This window comes from Nannospalax galili, unplaced genomic scaffold, assembly GCF_000622305.1.
Source record: "Nannospalax galili isolate Female #2095 unplaced genomic scaffold, S.galili_v1.0 scaffold183, whole genome shotgun sequence".
NCBI lineage: Eukaryota > Metazoa > Chordata > Mammalia > Rodentia > Spalacidae > Nannospalax > Nannospalax galili.
Window position 1 is genome coordinate 1,055,032 of NW_008350555.1, and position 21,174 is coordinate 1,076,205.

Here is a 21,174-nt window from a genome sequence, read left to right on the forward strand (position 1 = left end):
CTCCTCTAGAGGACTACTGGTATTTGGTGGGGATATGTTATTTTGGTTTTTCATGTTATTATTTTTTCTCTGTGATTCTGACATGTGAGTTTCTTTTGTAGTTTCTGATTCTTGTGTGAGACTAAGCCTTCATGTTTAGGTCTGCTTCTTTTTGTAAACTTTACATGTCTTTATGGTTTACTTTTTAGGCATGAAATGCTGTTTCCTCTTAGCTTCCCATTCTCTCTTTTGATTTTATTTTGTTGTCGTCAGATTGCTTTTGCCTTCAGGAGTTCCCACAGAGGCCCAAGTCAGATGAGGATCAGATGCTCTCAGGCTTTCTCCTAAAGTCTGGATCCCGCCAGGAAAGATTTTGGCCTCAGGAATTTAGGGGTTGGACTGGCCTGGGAGCCAGGCCCAGGAAAGATGCTGGTCTAGGGCAGCTGGTGGCCATGCCACCCAGAGATGCTGAAGAGGCTAACACACCTGCAAAGGGAGGTGGGGGTGGGAGGAGTCCCCAAGGACTCCTGGGGACTGCACTGTGGAACTGGGTTGGTCTGGATTCAAAGGATCAGGAAGCTAAGAGGTCAGCCCCAGCATCCAGGAAAGAGGCTGGTAGGTTATGCAGATCAGGGAAGTAGAGGGAAGTGAGGGCGGGGCCAGGCCCAGAGGGCTGCTGGGGACCTAAGAAGGAACTGGGTTGGTCTGGATGCAGAGGATCAGGAAGCAGTGGTAGTCATCCCCTGCCACCCTCCTGTGTCTAGGGCGCCAAAACAAGGAATGGGACAGGACCCAGGCTAGGAGGAGAGATGGGCAGGGGAGATGGAAAGGTGAATGAGGCTGGGGGAGTCAAGGCAGGGGGGCATGATCGACTTACCCTGGAGAGAGGCCTCTGGGTCGTGCAGGTCCAGGGAAGCAGAGCTATTTATGCGCTTTTTAATCATTTGGGTTTCCCTTTCTGTGAACTCTTTTTCTATTAGACTTCTTGGTGTTCTCATTTATTTTAAAATTTTTAAAATTTATTTTTATGTGTATAAGTGTTTTGCCTGAATGTATGTAAATGTACCACATGCATGTGATGCCCACAGAGGCCAGAAGAGGGTATTTGGTCCCCTGGAACTGGAATTTCAAGTGCTTGTTAGCCACCGTCTGGATGCTAGGAACCAAACCAAGTTCCTCAGAAAGAGCAGTAAGTGCTCTTAACTACCTAGCTATCTCTCTAGCCCTGTAATTTTCTTATCTGTATGAAGGAGTTTGTATTTTCTAACCATTAATTTCCCTTTGGGCTTTTAATGTTGAAATCTTTTCTGCAAATATATGACCTACCTGTTATTTATGTGACTCTTTTACATTTAATATATAATGAGCATTTGACATGGAATTAAAATTTAATTTCAGTATTATCATGTGAATTTTTGTGTTATATATGTTTGTCCAATACCTTGTTTACGAAAACCTTCCCATCTCAACACCAAAATGATGCTCTTCCACATCTTATTCCATCAACTTTATAGTTTTACTTCTCATTTCATCTTTGTAAGTTTTTTTATCTAACATTTATTAAATATTTACTGTGTGCCAGGTACTTTGTAATGCTTTATATTTATAATTTACTTAATCCTCACAAAGATTTTTGTTTTATTCTTGACAAGGTCTCCCTTAACCCCAGCCCACTTGGCACTCACTATGTAGACCAGGCTGGCCTTGAACTCACAGAGATCCACCTGCCTCTACCTCCCAAGTGCTGGGATTAAAGGCATGTGCAACCACGCTCTGCTGAAAATAAATCTTTTAAAAATAGATAAATAAGGGGCTGGAGAGATGGCTTAGCAGTTAAGAGCACTGACTGCTCTTGCAGAGGACCCAGGTTCAATTCCTAGCACCCACATGGCAGCTAGGAACTCTCCTTAACTCCAGTTCCAGGGGAATCCGAAGCCCTATTCTGACATCCATGGCATTGCATGACATGGGTGCACTCTCATACATGCAGGCAGTACACTCATACATATAAAATAAAAATAATAAAATATTTTTTAAAAATAGATAAATAAGTCGGGCGTGGTGGCGCATGCCTGAAGTCCCAGCACTTGGGAGGCAGAGGCAGGTGGATCTCTTTGAGTTTAAGTCCAGCCTGGTCTACATAGTGAATTCCAGGACAGCTGGGGCTACAGGGAGACCCTGCTTTAAAAAGAACAACAACAAAAAATAGATAAATAAATAAGAAGTAGTGTCTTCATGGGCCAGCAGATGGCTCAGTGTGTAAAGGTGCTTGCTGTGCAAACCTGATGACCTGAGTGAGCTCAATCCCTAGGACCCATATAAAGGTAGAAGGAGAGAACTGGCTCCACAAGTTGTTCCCTGACCTCCATATCCACTCCATGGTACACATACCTGTGCACACACACAATAAGAAATAACTTTTTTAAAACAAGGATATTAAATCCTTAAAAGTAATACTCTGCCAGGGCAGGGTGGCGCATGCCTTTAATCCCAGCACTCGGGAGACAGAAGCAGGTGGATCTCTGTGAGTTCAAGGCCAGCCTGCAGCCTGGTCTACATAGTGAGTTCCAGGACACCTGGGGCTACAGGGAGACTCTGTCTCAAAAAGACCAAAAAAAAAAAAAAAAAAGTAATATACTGTACTAAAAGTGGTAATAAGTGGGATCTTTAACAACTGTAATTCTTTTTAAATTGCAGACCGTTATGAAGTTCTTGGTTTACTATGCTGGCGATCTGGCTGATGTCTTTTTTATCATCACGGTGGGAACTGGTCTTTACTGGCTTATTTTCTTCAAAGTGAGTGAGTTTCTGAATTAAGCTAAATGCCAATACCTGGAAACTGGTACACTGTTTTTTGAAGGAACTATTTTTATCTGAGGGCATTTCTGATCAAGCATACTGAGGCAGATGCTAACCTCAGCATCCCATAGTGTGCCATTTATTGAGCGCTTCACTATCTGCCTCTTTTATGTTTCCATTGGTTTCTAAATTGTGCAGTAAAAACCTTGTGTGATTTTTATTGACCAAGGAATTTTTATCATAGGCACAAAAGTCTGTCTCTGTTTTGTTGCCAATGCCAGTTCAGGAGGAACGCTTTGTTACATATGTCGGCTGTGCCTTTGCTATGAAGGTAAGTTTCAAAGGACAGGCTACTGAATTTCAAAAGCCTGCTAATAAGCTAGTAAGCCTTTAAAATTAAAGTGCTTTCAAATTTGTTGGTATAAAATTTACTTTGATTTTGAAAGAATCAGTTGTTTTATTTTACATAGGAAATATGCCTTTATTTACAATGGCGTATTTAAAAATATGCTTTAAATCATTGCTTTCAAAAAAACTATAAACAGGGGCTGGAGAGATGGCTTAGCAGTTAAGAACACTGACTGTTCTTGCAGAAGACCCGGGTTTGAATCCCAGCACCCACATGGCAGCTAACAACTGTCCATAACTGCAGTTCCAGGGGATCCGACAGCCTCTCTGTCCTCTGCGGGCATTGCATGACATGGGTGCACTTACCTACATGCAGACCATACACACATACACATAAAATAAAAATAGTAAACAAAATATTAAAAAAAGCGATAAACATGTTTAAGCAATCATGAATTGCAGCTAATTTGATAAAATGATATTTCATTGTTTAACTGTCTCCCTTAAAACCCAGCAATGCATTCATAATGGGACAAAATCCCTTCCATCATGGATTTTGTCTCTTTGTCAATCAAAAATAAAAGGCAAACCTGGATAAAGTGCTGAATCTTAGACATTCTTTTCATCTTTCCTCTTCATCGTTCTTGACAACCACCCCTCAGCTCAAGAGACCCCATCCCTGTAGGCGCAGGCTCTCTACTTACATGTTTGGTAGCCCTCATCCCGTTGACCTGTGATGGCAAAGTACCTGCCTTTCCAACCAAGAAGGGGCTTTTTAGGAGAGTTACCTTCCTGAACTTGGATTTTATCCTTTGATCGTAATGCTTCAGAAATGCCTCAGCTTAAACAGATTGCTCCCATAAAATGAGAAAATGCATTTCAGCAACATGGTGTTTTCCATCTCAGCTCCAGTGATAGAATAAAGACAGTGAAAACATCCTATAACTTTAGTTAGGCTTAGCAAATTGCACTTGAGAAATACCCTTACATGTGAAAAGGTCAGATACTATACAAAGCTAGCAGAAGAAAGTCAATTTGCATAGGGCCTATAAGGGAGGAGCAAGAAGAATTTAGCCTTTGTTTCATGGCCCTATTTTTAAGGAAAGAAAAGAAAAAGGAAGTAATTAATAGGTACATGACAATTCTGTATATTTGATGATTCTAGAGTATATGATGAACATCTAGTCACTCCCTAATGGTATTATCATTTAATGTGAAGTCACCAGTAAAAAGCATGCACTCTTGTGATTACACTGTGTTTTATAAGGAATTAATATTTATTTTGTAATAAGGGTTAAATGATGATACTTTTCAGGTGTTCTGTTGTATGTTATTTTTAGGCTCTGCAATTTTTACATAAGCTCATATCCCAGATTACCATAGATATATTCTTTATTGATTGGGAACGGCCTAAAGGGAAAGTTCTTAAAGCTGTTGAAGGTAATTAAACATTTATGCCAGAATTCTTTTGCTACCCTTGTAGAGCAAAGAAGAAAGGTGTTTACTCATTTAATCTCCCCAACAGGTGAGGGCGGCATACGGAGTGCCACTGTTCCCGTAAGCATATGGAGAACATACTTTGTAGCAAATGAGTGGAATGAGATTCAGACTGTGAGAAAAATTAATCCACTCTTTCAAGTACTTACCATCCTCTTCTTTTTGGAGGTATAAACTATTTAATGTAATTGATGGAACTGAATGCAACTTACTAGTATTCATAAATGCTAATATAATTCCAACTAAGTTCTCAGGACAGTGGAATACTTTTCTGTGGTTTAAAATATTGTTATCAAAACATTAAAAAGCAGTGTCTTTTTAGAAAAGTATGGTACCCTCACTTTTATCTTTATCCTTCTTATAAAATAAACAGAAACAAAATTAAATTGTGATGAAACACTTTGAAAGTTTAGCATCTTAACCACTTTTAAGTGTGCAACTCAGTACTGTTAGATACATCCACATTGTTGTACAAAGCTCTAGCCACCACCGTTCTCCAGAACTCTTCATCTTGCAAAAATGAAACTGTTTGCTCCTATTAGATAGCTGTATTACCCATTCCTTCATCCCCTCAGGCCCTGGCTTTACCATCTTTCTATTTTTCTATCTCCATGAATTTGACTACTCTGACTTTAAAGAGTAGCTTTTCTACCGTTACTCTGTAGCAGAATCCCCTGGTGAACGTCTATAAAATGTCTCCTGTCCTTAGAGGTCAGGTAGATGAACTCGTGTGTATACTTTCAAAACTCCCCCTCCCACATGATCCATAGTCTCACCCCTGCATCAGAACCATGGTTACACATTCAATATCTTTCAATGCATTTTCTTTAAAATGCCCATTTGGATGACATTTGGTACTAAAAGGGAGGGCTACAAGAAAGTTAATGACACATTTGAAATTATTTCATGGATCTGGTTGGAATCATCAAAGAAGAATTCAGTGTTGAACATGAGATGGAAACATCAGTATGTTTGGCAGGTTACAGAGCTCTCTGCCTTAGTGAGACTGAATAGAAATTATTCACTCTTGGGGCTGGAGAGATGGCTCAGCGGTTAAGAGCACTGACTGTTCTTGTAGAGGACCCGGGTATGATTCCCAGCACCCACATGGCAGCTATGAACCATCCTTAATTCCAGTTCTAGGGGAATCCAAAGCCCTCTTCTGACCTCCGTGGCATTGCATGACACACACAGGTGCACTCTCATACATACAGGCAATACACTCATAAACATAAAATAAAAATAATAAATAAAACATATAAAAAAGAAATTATCCACTCTTACTATCCATCTTTCTTTCCCTTTTTTCATTTTTTTCTACTTTTAAAACTATTTCAATTATGAATGTATCACTATAACTCATATTTGCAGTACTTCACAATTTCAGTTAAACCAGTACTTTTTGTTGTTGATATTACTTGTTTGTTCATTTTTTTAGTTGATAAGTAGAGCCAGGTCTGGTGGTGCAAGCCTGCAATCCCAGCCACTTGAGAGGCTGAGGGAGGAGGGTTACAAATTCAAGACCTGCCTGAGCTACAGAGTGAGTGCAAGGCCGGCCTGGGCAACTTGCCAATGCTCTGTCTCCAAATAGTTAAAAGGGAGGAGCTGGAGAAATGGCTCAGCGGTTAGGAGCACTGGCTGCTCTTTGCAGAGGACCCAGGTTTGGTTCCCAACACCCACATGGTGGCTAACAACCATCTGTAACTACAGTTCCGGGGGGGTCCAACACTCTCTTCTGGCCTCTACAGGTTTGCACACATGGGTGCACTTGCATACATGCAGGTAAACATTCGTACACGTAAAATAAAAGCAAATAAAATTTTAAAAGAAAAGGAAGGGGTACTGGAGGATACAGTGATAGAGCACATACATAGCATGTATGAGTCCCTAAATTTAATCCCTAACATACCCCCCCAAATTATATGTTCATAGTGTAAAACATATGTCAATATATGTATACATATGTAATGGATAAAATTAAACTAATAAACAATTATCCTGCCTTACATACTTATCTTTTTGGTAAAGCAGTATTTTTTGTTGTTCTTGTTGTTTTTGATCTTTTTCTCCCTGTAGCCCGAGCTGGCCTGGAACTCTTAGAGATCCGCCTGCCTCTGTCTGCCTCCTGAGTGCTGGGGTTAAAGGCATGCGCCACCATGCCCAGGGTAAAGCAGTATCAGGTACACTTACCTACATGCAGGCAATACATACATACACATAAAAATGACAAAATATTAAAAATAAATAAATAAATAAATAAATAAAATAAAATAAAATACTGTTTGACGAACCAGACGTGGTACCACATGCCTGTAATCCCAACACTTGGGAGGTGGAGGCAGGACAGAATCAAAGATCAAGGTCATCATCCTATACATAGCAAGTTCCAACCTAAGCCTAGGCTAATGAGACCCTGTCTCAAAAAGCAAAAAATATTCATTTGAAGAAAACATGTAGGGACCTTACTGTAAAAATCTGAAAGTCTGTTTTCTGAGGGGGAGAGGCATGGCAGTGAGTGTTAAGTACACAGCAAATCTACTTAACTGTCTTTATTTCACCAAGAAGGGACATTCTTTGGGAGACATTTTGCAATATATTGTTTTGAAATACGTGTTTAGCTTAGTACCTGCACATCTTAAATGTTCACGAATTGCTAGTTGGTAGCAATTTGAAGAAAATTTCATTCTTTAAAAAAAACCTAAGTTTGTCAGTGTGGGGAATAATAAGGTAGTGAAAATATTGGATAATTTTTATCTGGATTTTTCTGCTGTTCATGAGTTTGGATATTTTTCATTTTTTTGAGTAGAGACTGAGGGACATCTAGGGATATTAACTTTACATGATAGGCCTTAACACAGATGACAAAAGGTATGAACTCCAGTTGGGGGGGCTGCGGGAGGGTATCAAAGGGGAAGGGGTATAAAGATGATTTTCTGTATGAAATACACAAAAATTCAGTAAAAAATGTTTTTCAAAAATGAAGAGTAGAGAGGAGTAGTCCATCTTCAGTCTAGAAGAGTTTTCTTTACCTGTGTCTGTTTAGATTATCATTTTTCCTTTTTATTCCAGGTTGTGGGGTTCAAGAACTTAGCATTAATGGACTCGTCCTCTAGTCTTTCTAGAAACCCATCAGACTACTTAGCACCTTATAGCCGCATTTTGAGATACGCTGTGTCTACTGCTATCTGGCTGGTCATTGGAATCATACAGGTAACAAGAGATCATACCACAGTGACATTGCAACTCTGTCATTCTACTCATATACTGATTACTCTCAAATATTGACCCTATTTCTGTAGCAGAAAGAAGGAGACAAAAGCAGTGATAATAGGGTTTATATTGTGTCATAATCCAGGCTCATGAGAATCATTCATTTCTTTACCCATATAAGCTACTTAGTCTGTCCTTTAACCTTCAGGTTAAGTCAGCACCTCATTTTACAGGCAGGGAAACTCGGAAAGCTTAAATGAGTGCTTGAAGTCACACAACTTGAGCTGCTTTACTGGAGTTTGAACCTGGGCTGTTTGATTTCACAGTTCACTTCTTACCAGTTGTGGACTCTGAAGGGTCTTTCAGAGTCTCGGGCATAGAACAGACTCCTTGTCTATTTTATATGTAACTGTAGGGCAGATATGTCTAATACTGAGGATTTTCTTTTACTTACTGTTTATGTTTGTTTTGGCATTGTATCTCAGTCCAATTGCTAGTATGTCTTGGGAATTTTCTTTGAAATATTTATTAAAATAACCCAAACTCACAATGAATCCTCACGATCCTGTGACTCCAGCAGAGGCTCTTCTCTTCTCAAAGTTAGGGTGGAACTTTCAGAGAGACTACTTTAGCTTGCTATATCCTGGCTAATAAATACCTAGCTAATCTACTTAATATAGTCTGTTTTTAGAAGTCTTTAGAAATTAAAATCCCTTTAAGAAAGTTTATTTCATCAGAATTGGATTCAGGTGACATTCCATAACCTCAGAATGGACTTTTTCCCCCCTGGTGCTTAAAATTGAACTCATGGCCTTACACATACTAAGCAAGTGCTGCCACTCAGCTACATTCTTAGCTTGAGAATTGACTTTGAAAATTTAACATTTTTAGTGAATTGATGGTATCTGTTCCACCTTGAAGCTACAGATAGAGCTAGTAATGGAGAGCTAGTGAATGTCAGCCAGGAAAGAAAGACAACAGAGGGGAGATTTGAAATGAGATCCGTTGGTGAATAGGGTCTGCTGTTTCTCATCAAAACCATAGATAGGATTTTGTGCATATACCACTATGTTTTGTGAACATACCAACTTTATCTGATTGAAAAAATTATTACTGTGGAGAATTTCAAACAATGCCACCTAAAACTTTTCATATTTCATTCAACACAACAAAAAGAAAGCAAAATAGGAATGCCTAAAATAAAAGAAAACTTTCTCACTCCCCTGAAAAGGAAGAGTAGAAGTGCAGGACTGAAGTGGTAGCTTCATGCTGTCATCAGCACCCGGAAGCCTGTTCTGCTGTACCGTGTAGGACACCTCCTGGGCCGTAATGGCTGATGGGTTTACAGGAGGGAATCAAGAGACTACTTGCCCTCCCCCTTTAAGAGTCTGGGGGCTGGAGAGATGGCTCAGCAGTTAAGTGTGTGTTCTAGTTTCATTCTATTTCTATGACAAACAGTATGACCAAAAACAACTTAGAGGAAGAAGGATTTATTTGACTTACACTCCCAGGTTACAGTCCATCATTGAGGGACATCAGGGCAGGAACTTGGAGCCAAAACCATGGAGGAACGCTGCTTGCTGGTTCACTTACAGGCTTATGCTTATCTAGCTTTCTTTATCTTTTCTTTTTTTTTTTTTTGGTCTTTTTTGAGACAGGATCTCCCTGTAGCCCCAGCTGTACTAGAACTCACTATGTAGACCAGGCTGGCCTTGAACTCAGAGAGATCTGGCTGCCTCTGCCTCCTGAGTGCTGGGATTAAAGGCATGCGCCACCACGCCCGGCTTATCTAAGCTTTCTTACATAACCCAGAACCACCTTCCCAGAAATGGGTGGGGTCCTCCTATATCAATTAATAGGACAATCCCCATAGATATGCCCACAGGGCCAATCTGATTTAGGTAATCCCCTCAGTTGAGACTCCCTTCCCAGGTGACTCTAAGCTGTGTCAAGTTGACAGTTAAAGCTAACTAGAACATTGCACTTGCTTCTCTTGCAGAAGACCAGAGTTTGGCTCCCAGCACCTATACCAGGCAGCTCTCAACTGCCTGTAGCTCCAGCTCTAGGGGATCTGATACCTTCTCATGGCTCTGTCCACCTGTGTGCATGTGCACACACACACACACACATACACACACACACACACAGATACACACACACCATAGAATAAAATGATATATTTTTTTTAAATAAAGAAGTTCCATTCAGTAGCTCCTTGGCTAGAACTTAGTCATGTGGCCACAACTGTGATGACTGCCTTTAAACTGGTCACCTATCTGTCCTGCCAAACAACAGGTCTGTGACTAAAGAGAAAGAGGCAGGATGGCTGGAACAGTAGTCGGTAGTTGGCAATCCTGGGAGTCACAACCCACTTCATTCTTTGCTCTCACTTTGCCTTCAGATGAGCAGGAAAGCATTTCTGTCTGTGGAAATGTCCTAAAATTATCTGTGCTTATTTCTCAAATACCTTTGTGAGTTCTTTTGCCCTGTTACAGTTACCACTTTGTCTAATCACTTCTGGATTATAATAATCAGTCAGGCTTTATCGTTCTTTTTTTTTTTTTTTTTTTTTTTGGTCTTTTTGAGACAGGGTCTCTCTGTAGCCCCAGCTGTCCTGGAACTCACTATGTAGACCAGGCTGGCCTTGAACTCACAGAGATCCGCCTGCCTCTGCCTCTGCCTTCCAAGGGCTGGGATTAAAAACGAAACCTTGAATGATGGTTTTCATCATCAGAGAGAGAGAGAGAGAGAGAGAGAGAGAGAGAGAGAGAGAAAGAGTGTAAAGTGTTTAAGGAAGTACTGTAAATCAGCTTCTGTAGAGCCTCCTATCCATTCCTAGATGTGAGTACCTTTCATGTACTGGACACTGTACTGAGCTCATGAATGCACTCTGAAAAGAACTAACTAGAGATTATGACAAGTGCTATGAAGAGATTTGACAGGATATGAGCTAAAAAGATGAGAGGAGTAGAGATTAGGATTTGGAGATAGTGGAGACAGCTTTAGATAGGGTGGTCAGGAAATGTGTGTCTTTGAAACATCAAGAAAAGTCTATAGTTGAAAATTTTTAGTCATAAAATTTCCTTATCTAGTATTACTATTAAATCTTTTTAGTCATAAAATTTCCTTATTTAGTATTATGATTAAATCTATTTAATAAGACACAAAGCTATTCCATTTGAGTATTTAACACAGTTAAAATTTGAACACTAGATATTTGCTCTTCAAAAATTTTATTTATTTATGTATTTATTTTTATGTGTATGAGTGTTATACCTGCATATGTGTAAGTGTACCAGTGTCATACACTGCCTATGGGGGACAGAAGAGGACATTGGATCCTCTGGAAATGGAGTTATAGGCAGTTGTTAGATGCCATGTGGGTGCTGGGATTAGAACCTAGGTCTTCTGCAAGAACAGCCAGTGCTCTTAATCATTGAGCCATGTCTCCAGCCCCTAGATATTTGCTTTTTATATGCTATTTTGTCAGAGATCAATTTGAAATCTAGAAAACTTTATAATTGCTTTTAAAATTCAGAAAATTAGCAAAATTGCAAAAGCAAAAATATATCTGGCTACTAAAACATTGATTTATGCTAATTTGTGTATGTGTATGTGGTGTGTACATGTAAGTACATGTTCATGTGGGTGTGTATATGTGAGCATGTGGGTGTACATGATCGACATGTGGAGGCCAGAGATCGACATCATGTGTCTTCCTCAATCACCCTCCACCATATTTTTGAGACAGAATCTCTCACTGAACTCCAAGGATCTTCCTTTCTCCTCCTCAGCACTGAGTTTAAAGTCTTTTTCTTTCTTCCCACCTTTGCCTTACCTTGTTTCATTAACATAGTTTTTAAAGTTTTTAAAATTCAAAGTGTACTCTCTCAGTAACTCAGCATAATTCCCAAATCCCCCTTCCTTTGAAGGTATGACAAGTGGGGTTTTATCCTATAGGAGCCATTAGAGACTTCTGTGTGCTTGGCTGGAACTGACTTTTCCTTAAAGTATTACATTGTGGTTCTTAGTCAGATAGAAACCCTGAAAGCTGACGCATGTGATTGTGACTTCTGTTTCAGATTGTATTCTTTGCTGCCTTTTATGAGAGATTCATAGAGGATAAAATTCGACAGTTTGTTGACTTGTGCTCCATGAGTAATGTAAGTACTTTCTGACTATCTTGCAATAATTATTTTTCCAGTTTCAAAAGGTATCTTAAGCATTAAAAGTCAGTTTGTTATGGCTGCATTTTTAGGCTAGTTTCCACTGGCTGTTAATTTGAGGATAGTTTTGATGAGCTCCAAGTTAATACTCACTACACTGCCTGTCTTTTTTCAGTTCTTGATCATGAATTTCTTACGCTGCCAAATAGTTCATTCCTCCTACAACTGAAAATTTTTCATGCATCAGAATGTCTTCCTTCCTTAGAAAATACTTCCTTCCATCTACTTAAACAAAAAACTTATCCTTTGCTACCTTGATTTATCCTTTTCACAACTTTCTTTAGAATTCAATCCTCAGTATTTGGGAGGGGGGAGAAGCAATTTTAAGAAAAACTTCTGTTTTTAATTTTATGTGTATGAGAGTTTTATCTGCATGTATATAAGTGCACGCATGTCATACAATATCTAAAGAGGTCAGAAGAGGGCACTGGATCTCCTGGAACTGGAGTTACAGTCTATTGTTAACTGACACGTGGGTGCTGGGAATCAAACCTGGGTCCTCTGCCAGAGCAGCCAGTGCACTCCCTCCAGCCCCCTGTCTTTGTTGTTTATGGATGAGTTGTTGGTTGTTCCTTTTTGTTTTCTTTCTGTAGATTTCAGTGTTCCTGTTGTCCCACAGATGTTTTGGATATTACATTCATGGTAGATCAGTCCATGGGCATGCAGATACTAACATGGAAGAAATGAACATGAATCTTAAAAGAGAAGCGGTATGAATGCCTTCTACAGCTTTTTGTTTTAAGTTAAAAACTTAAATCCTCATGGGCCACTTTTGAAAGTTGCTAGGGCAGCAGCTCATTCCCCTCAATAAACAGAGTCTGCTTTTGTCCTGTAGTGCCCACATGAACTAGTTTTCCAAAGCAATCAAGTAACACATGAAAGTTCTTCCTTGGAGAGGAAAGTAGAAGGGATTTTTAAAGAGAAAAGTACCATTTTACAGTGACTGATGAGTGTAGGCTGTGGGTGATTTTTAAAACAAGTGAATGTTAATGGGAACTCATAATGAAGGATCAGGCCGACATAATCCAGACACACTGACTCTGGTTTTCAATAAGTGAAAGATGAGGCAAGCTAACATTATACGCCTCCTGATACAGTCTGGCAGGAAGTATATCACATGACCTGTGAAATAGTCGTGCCTAAGAAAACTGAACCTGAATATCACTAAGCCCCTGCATGTAACCACAGTTTTACAGGAAATGCAGAGAATGGCAGGACAACCTAAATAGCACTGAAGGAAGTATTTAGCCAGATCCGGAGTATAACATGCCCTACAGGACAAATGACTCAGTGTCTTCAAGCCAGTGACATGAAAAGCAGAGGAGGGTGATGGTGTGGTAGAACAGCTGCTCTATACCAAGAGAAGTTTAAGAAATTGGATCCTGACTCAGACAAACAAGTCTTTGAAAAAAATCTGAAATATTTAATGGACTTAATGTTAACTTATGTTAAACAATGATTAAATTTGTTAGGTATAAAAAATGGCATGACAAGGCTGGGTGTTGTAGCCTTAATCCAGAATAGGGGAGGCAGAGGCAGGTGGATCTCTGTGACAATTAGTCCAGCCTGGTTCTACATAGTGAATTCTGGGCCAGTTAGGGCTACAGAGAGACTCTCTCTCAGAAAAACAAACCAACCAACAAAAATTGCATTGTAGTTATTTTTTTTTAAAACCTTATTAGAGTTTCATAGCTGAAAAGATACAACCTGGAGTCTGCTCTAAAATACTCTAAGAAGAGAAATGAAACAAGGATGGGTAAATGTTGGTAATTACTGGATCTAGGTGATGATTTACTGTTTTACTATATATGCTGAGAGCTTCCACAGTTTTTAAAAGAACAAGGTATTGGGGCTGGAGCGCTAGCTCAGTAATTAAGAGCACTGGCTGTTCTTGCAGAAGACCTGGGTTCAAATCTTAGCACCCACATAATGGCTAACAACCTCTATAACTCCAGCTCCAGGGGATCTGATGCCCTCTTCTAACCTCCATGGGTGTTGCAAGACACAGATGCACTTACATACATACAGGCATAACACTCATACACATAAAATAAAAATAAATTTTAAAAAAGAACAAGGTCGGGGCTGGAGAGATGGCTCAGCGGTTAAGAACACTGGTTGTTCTTGGAGAAGACCCAGGTTTGAATCCCAGCACCGACATGGCAGCTAACAACTGTCCGTAACTCCAGTCCCAGGGGAATCTGACTGCCTCTTCTGACTTCCGCATGCATTGCGCAACACAGGTGCACTTATCTACATTGCAGGCAATACACATGTACACATAAAATAAAAATAATAAATAAAATTTAAAAGAAGAACGAGGTATACTTAAGAAAGAAACTTTAGAGAATTTATTGATTAAGAGACCGTATCTGTGACTTAAAAGAACTCAGTACATCATCATGACATCTCTGAGAATTCATGAGCTAAACTGCTTGGTTAGATACTGGAAATTACATTGGACTTCAAGGCTACCTATAAAAATTAAAACCATAAGCACCTGGAAAAGAATATTTCCAATTGAGGAATAGCATTACAAGCATAAAAAAATCAGAAAGCATCAAGAAGAGAATATTAATTGATTTTACTTAGTACAATATATACATATCAATCATAAATACAAGATAGCAAATTGAAGTAAAATGCTTATAACAAATGAGTCAGATATTGATAACCAAAAACATGGTTTTCACCTCATCAACTTAGCATCCTTATTTTTTTTTAAGCTAAATAGTTAATAAGGACACAGAGGAACAGAAACCCATAGAAACAATTGGAATTAGAGTAAACTTTTACAAATGGGAAGCAGTTGAGTCATATAAACCAAGGGCTTTTTAAGAGCTCATAACCTTTTACTGGTTTTCTGAATTTAACTCAAGGACAACTTCAAACCAAGAATAACGAAATTAGATTTAAGACCTTTATGACAAGGTGAAAATTGGGGGTTATTATGTAAATTGGTTTGCCTTTACAATGAAATCTGAAGTGTTAAAATGTTTTATATAAAAATGTTTTATACAATATAATAATGACACAGAATATGATGTTAAATTTTAAAAAATCAATGTGATCACAATTTTTTTCTATCAGTGTGTGTATGACCTAGAAAAAAGACTGGAAATGAAATGCTTTAAATATCTTTAGCTCTGGGTATTGAAATTATAGCTAATCTTTTCTTTTCCTAGTACCTCCCCTTATTTTGTAAATTCTCCATAGTGGCAATATTTCTAATTAAAAAAATTATTTAAAATGGAAGAACTCATTGTATGTATTCTTCCTTTAACTTTATGGGAACCAAGTGCTGTACTGTGTTTACTGATTAGGTTCAGACAGAAAGGGAGAATCCTAAATCCTGAAGTGGGTAGCAGCAAGCACCTGAAGGAACCATGAGACACCGATGAGGAGGCCGCCTGACCATGGCACTCACTCTTCAGTCATGTATCACTGCCTCCTCATTAGAGCCAATTAACTAAGTATTTTTAAAGTGTTTAGAAAAAAAGACCACTTATAACTGTACAACTAGCAAATTGGAGTTTTTCACAGACATTGAAGAACAGTAAGGTTAATCACAATGAAGCTAAAAATATTAAGTGGACAATGAGCTCAGTGGTTTTAATTAGAGCAGAGTAAAGGAGATCATGTGAAGACATGTAGGGAAGTTTGAATTAGAATGTTTTAGAACATAGTAAGATCTGAAGGGGAACGAGACCCTTGAATAATGTTAAATCTTAATCTCAAATACAGTTTCAGTAAATTTTACTAGGTTTCTGAATCTTGTAATATGTGATACCAACTAAAGAAAAATGCTTGGGGCTGGAGAGATGGCTCAGCATTTAAAAACACTGGTTGTTCTTGCAGAAGACCTGGGTTCAAATCCCAGCACCCACATGGCAGCTAACAACTGTCCGTAACTCCAGTTCCAGGGGATCCGACAGCCTCTTCTGTCCTCCACAGGCATTGCACGACACAGATGCACTTACCTACGTGCAGGCAATACACTCGTATACATAAAATAAAATTAATAAAATATTTTTGAAAAAAAAAGAAAAATGGCTATATTTTATTTTTGAGATAGATTTTTAAATATCATTTATATCTTAATTTAAATTCCTTAATTTTTTTTTCAGGAAAATTTGTGTAGCCAAAGAGGTTTGGTACCCAACACAGATGGTCAGACCTTTCAGATTGCGGTTTCTAGTCAGATGAGACAACACTATGACAGAATTCATGAGACACTAACAAGGGTGTGTATAAAGTATTGTTCAGATATATTTTGCCACACTTACTGTGGCAAAACATAAGACAAAACATAAGACGTACCAAAACATAAGACATTGTATTTATTCATTTCTCTTTTTTATATTAGAAAAATGGCCCTGCTAGACTGTTGAGTTCATCAGCAAGTACTTTTGAGCAGAGTATAAAAGCATATCATGCAATGAATAAGTTTCTTGGTTCTTTCATCGATCATGTATGTAAATCAATATTTGTATTTAAGCTTATTTCGCTAAATTTTTCCTTTCCCCCCATCTGGGAGACTGGCCCTCAGTCACTGGGGTCTTGTGGTCCTGACGCAGATCAACAAAACTAGCATTGCACATTTCTGTTTTGGATTTTGCATAGTTTATATGACATTTGGAAGGGGATGACTTTACAAAGAAATGGCTTCTCATAACCCCCTGCACCATTCAAGCCCCGTGCCGCACCCCATGGGATGCCCTGCTCCCGGAGTTCCACTATCGCTGCTGATAACTCTCCATCTGCTCAGTCTCCATCTTTCTTCCCATGGTGCTCCTTGTCTTACCCCTGGCTGGCTTACTCTCCATAGGCTCACTCTTTTCAGAGGAATGAGTAATTTTTGAGCTACACTCCGCCCCTTTCCTCTGGCTCTTACAAACTTTCCTCCATCTCTTCCACAAATTTCCCTGAGCCTTGGAGGGTGTGACAAATGCAGGGCGATCTCTCTTTTATCATGGCGAGATACTGACTTCTTGGGCCTCCCCATCAAGGCGTGGCCGCTGATCTATCTCTGTGGTGTTTCCCCTACTATAAAGACAAGTGGAAGGAAGTGGACACATATAAACAAATATGAATGTAAATACAAATGCTTAGAAGATATCCCAGTAGGTGTACCATATTCATTAAACAGTATACTTCCAAGGGCTTCCCCGCTGGGCCTGTAGTCTTCCCTGACACAGGGGGTTGGCCTGGTCTACCGCACCAGATGTGTGTTCCACCCCGAGGAGTGGGCCTTATCCAATTAGAAATTTGTCAGTTGTACGTATGTTAGTCAAGCCATTATTGCACTAGCAGGCATTGCTTGGCATGCCCATAGTGTGCAGCACGTGGGGTCCATTGTTGAGCAAAATCATAGGGGATCCTTTTCTCCCAATCATCTGTATAGCACCTTTTGGCACTATAAAAGCCATCCATTCAGTGGCATGGAGTTTTTTGTTTCTCCATTTTGTCTTCTCCTGCACTCACATCATGCAGTGTCTTCAGCAACATGGCCTTACTGACCTCTCTAGTGTACAACCGACATTAGTGGCAATAGCCTTGGTTAATTTGAGGACCTCTAGGATCTCTCTCTGACCAACAGTTCATAGGGGGACAACGCACCCCTGGTACTGTAGATTTTCTTAAGAGTTGTGTAGTTTTGGGAGCCTCTGTTTTTATCTTACCCAACCATAAAACTCCCAAGAATCTTACAGCTATAGCTGCCTTTGTTTCTTCAGGTATCTTTCAAATGGGTTTCACATCTGTAAAACACTCAAAGGTTAACATCATATATTAAATCAATCATAGACAAGGTCTAACACAGCATGGAAAGGTTTTATCCATTTGTATTGTTTTCTCCATAGATTTTTGTTAGGTACAATAGCATGGGTAAGAGGCATTAATTTGGTTAGTTTTGTTACTATCTTTAGTTATCCCTCTGGAGTTATTCTGCATTCTGGGGATTTTGCATGGAGTCTCTTTGTATTCTTTTTTCTTTCTTTTTTTTTTTTTTTTTTTGAGACAGGGTCTCCCTGTAGCCCCAGCTGTCCTGGAACTCACTATGTAGACCAGGCTGGCCTTGAACTCACAGAGACCTGCCTGCCTCTGCCTCCCAAGTGCTAGGATTAAAGGCAAGTGCCACCATGCCCAGCCTCTTTGTATTCTTTTATCCTTGATACTTACAGGTGTTGGCTCCAGTTGCCTGACCCTTCACTGGGCTAAGGAAGCAGAGGGTCTCTCTTGTCCCTGCTGCACCTGTTGGTTCCGAGTCAGGCAGGCCCTGGGACTGCCTCCTGGCTGTAGCCATATCTGCCACCTTTCCATTGACCATACCTGCTGGGGGAGGCCCTAGTGGGAAAAACTGCCTCCACCTAACATAGCCGTTCTCAGGAGAGAAATGCACCTTATTTAAGCTTTGGGGATCCTTAACCACCCTGGGACAGTTTTTAATCCTTTGAATGTGTTTTGTAAACTATTCTTCCAGTTTTAAAGCCTTCCAGAAACTCCGTAGTACCAAATTTGGTTTTCTATCAATTTTTTCTTTGGGAATTTGATTTATGTGTACATAAATCTTGCCACATTTGTCTTTGAGTAACCCAAATGGACCGTTTCTTCTGTCTGGCCCTTTTTATAGCTCTTGTAGGCTATTCTATTATTCTACAGACACATTTTACATGCTGGTCAGAGTCACTTAGATCTGCTAAAGCCTCTCTCACTTTACAAAGATCCTGTCCCATTAAAAGACTTAGCAAAACCATTAAAGCTCTATACCATTCTTGAGGTCCCATTTGAATGAAGTTTTCCTTTATATCTCTGGTGAACATAGCCCTGTCTGGCTCAGCAAACTGAACATCATATATTGCTTTTTTTCATACCTAGTTCTTTCAGTAATGCCTGTCCCTCCTTTCTAGTCCTCCAACCTTTGTTAATTATGGGAATTTCCCTTCATAATGACCATGTATCTTTAATGCCTTGCACCAGCCACCCCATTAAGGACTGCTCCCCCCTGCATTGGCCTAGGTTGAACAGTCTATGTCACAAGGATGGATGGGTGGTTATAAACTCAGCTGTGAAGCTTCTGAAGGACTTAGACTGACATTATTTGCTCCCATGTCCCATATACCCTCATGAGCCACGTGGTGAGGGGCTCTTTGATCGCTTGTTTGTAAGTCTTTCCTAGTCTCAACAGCTCCAGTGTGGAGTATTTTCTCCTAGTTATGATACTGTTAACTTTTTTCTCTTTTTGTATTAAAGGTTGAATCTCAGGGGGCAGCTTTAGCTACTTTTATTTTTAGGTCATTTCTTTTCTCATTACTATCTGTCTTTTCCCCTGGGTGCTTTAACCCTAAGCAAGTTAAAATCTATCTTTTTTCTTTTGCTCAGGCTCTGAAACTGAGAATGAATTTAGGCTTTTCAGTGTCCTCTGCCCTGGGTAAATCTTTTATTATGCAGAGTAGTGGCCACACCCCCTCTCTGTTTTCCTCTTTGGCTTGTAAGATTTTTTTCCAAGCTCTCTATAATCTTTAAGATTATATTTTAAAGATTATATTTAAGATTATATCTTAAATCTTTTCAGACCCATGTGGCAGTGGGCCCCATTTTTCAAGCAACTGAGCTATCTTCCCACATTTACAGCACAGCCCAGGGATTTTCCCCTTTGAGTCCGTCCACATCTATGTGGCTCGCATCGTTTTAGTTACATATTCTATGATCCATTGTATGAGCCATGTGAGCATCATTTCCAGCATCATCCTGCAGGACTACGACAATTTGTTTCACTAAATTTTCCCTTCCTGCCTTCTGGGAGACTGGCCCTGAGACTGGCCCTCAGTCACCGGAGTCTCGTGGTCCTGACACGAATCAACAAAACTCAAAACTCACATAACACATTTCTATTTTGGGTTTTGCATAGTTTATATGACATTTGGGAGAGGGTGACTTACAAAGAAACGGCTTCTCATAACCCCTGTGCCATTCAAGCCCCATGCCACGGCCCATGGGATGCCCTGCCATTCCCCATCCTTCTCAGAGTTCCAATATCGCGGCTGCAAACTCTCCATCTGCTCAGTCTCCATCTGTCTTTCCAGGGTGCTTCTCGTCTCACCCCTAGCTGACTTACTCTCCTCCATAGGCTCACTGTTTTCGGAGGAATGAATAATTTTCGGGCTACAAAACTAGCATCACATGTAGTTTTTAAAAAGTTAAATGGGAATGTCAATTATATTTTCTTTTTAATTTTTTTTAATTTTTGGAGAATTTCATACATTAGTACTCTATATTTACATCATTTCCACTCCTTCTTCCCCCTAACTCTTCCTGTATCCCCCACCCCCCTCCCTAATTCATAACCTAGTCTATAGGCAGGCAATGGTCACTAAATTCTCTGCATATTGATCAGTTGTAGATTTCTTTGGTAGCCTGTATCTGCTGCAAAAAGAACCTTCTTTGATGAGAAATGAGAGTGACACTTATCTGTGGGGTTAAGGATTAGTATTTAGAACACGGTTGGAAGTGGTATTGATTTAGGAAAATGGCAGCACTAGGTTCTTCTCTAGGGTCTGTGACCTCTTTAGCCACAGGTGCTTGACTAGGTTTACAGTGCCGGGCAATAGGGTCTTATCTTTAAGCTTTGGGAGGCAGCCAAGGGCAATGGCAATAGCATATTGTTTGGGGAGTCTCTTGGACCCCACCCCCACCCCAACCAACAACTCAAAGGGAAATATCCTGTGCCTGGCACTGTGGCTTTTGCTAGATAGTCCATGGCTCCTGGGGGAAGTATTATCACCCATGTGGGATAATGCCACTTTAGAAACGATAAACATATATATTTATCTCTCCTCCTTCCTTCCCGCCTGCTCCTCAGCTAAGTCTCTCCTTCCCGTTTTTCCCATTTCCCCCTTCATAGCACTTGTCAGTGAACACCTATTTTGTCAGTTTTTGTCGTTGTTGTTTGCTTGTTATCTGTCACATTTAATACTTAGGAAGGATTTTTTAAAAAACATCTGTAGTCACTGAAAATTTATGGTTTAGGGATAAAATCAGTTTATATAAAAGAAAAATGTGATTTTATGTGTCTTTTAGCAAATGATAATTCCCTTAAATATATCTATACTAGAAT

General features: G+C 39.7%; 1 protein-coding gene across 2 annotated transcripts in view; it reads left to right on the top strand.

Moving 5' to 3' along the window:
• Window positions 1-21,174, top strand: part of Tmem67 (transmembrane protein 67) — a 62,893-nt gene that overhangs the window by 37,096 nt on the left and 4,623 nt on the right. Inside the window, exons 17-25 of one of the 2 annotated variants that reach the window (XM_008847825.3) lie at window positions 2,677-2,775; window positions 3,023-3,109; window positions 4,467-4,566; window positions 4,652-4,791; window positions 7,693-7,833; window positions 11,916-11,996; window positions 12,653-12,769; window positions 16,187-16,303; window positions 16,426-16,530. In XM_008847825.3, the coding sequence (XP_008846047.1) occupies window positions 2,677-2,775; window positions 3,023-3,109; window positions 4,467-4,566; window positions 4,652-4,791; window positions 7,693-7,833; window positions 11,916-11,996; window positions 12,653-12,769; window positions 16,187-16,303; window positions 16,426-16,530 (987 nt within the window). Of the gene's footprint in view, window positions 1-2,676; window positions 2,776-3,022; window positions 3,110-4,466; window positions 4,567-4,651; window positions 4,792-7,692; window positions 7,834-11,915; window positions 11,997-12,652; window positions 12,770-13,247; window positions 13,950-16,186; window positions 16,304-16,425; window positions 16,531-21,174 lie in introns of those variants that run through there. The other variant, XM_029570811.1, reaches the window with a different exon arrangement.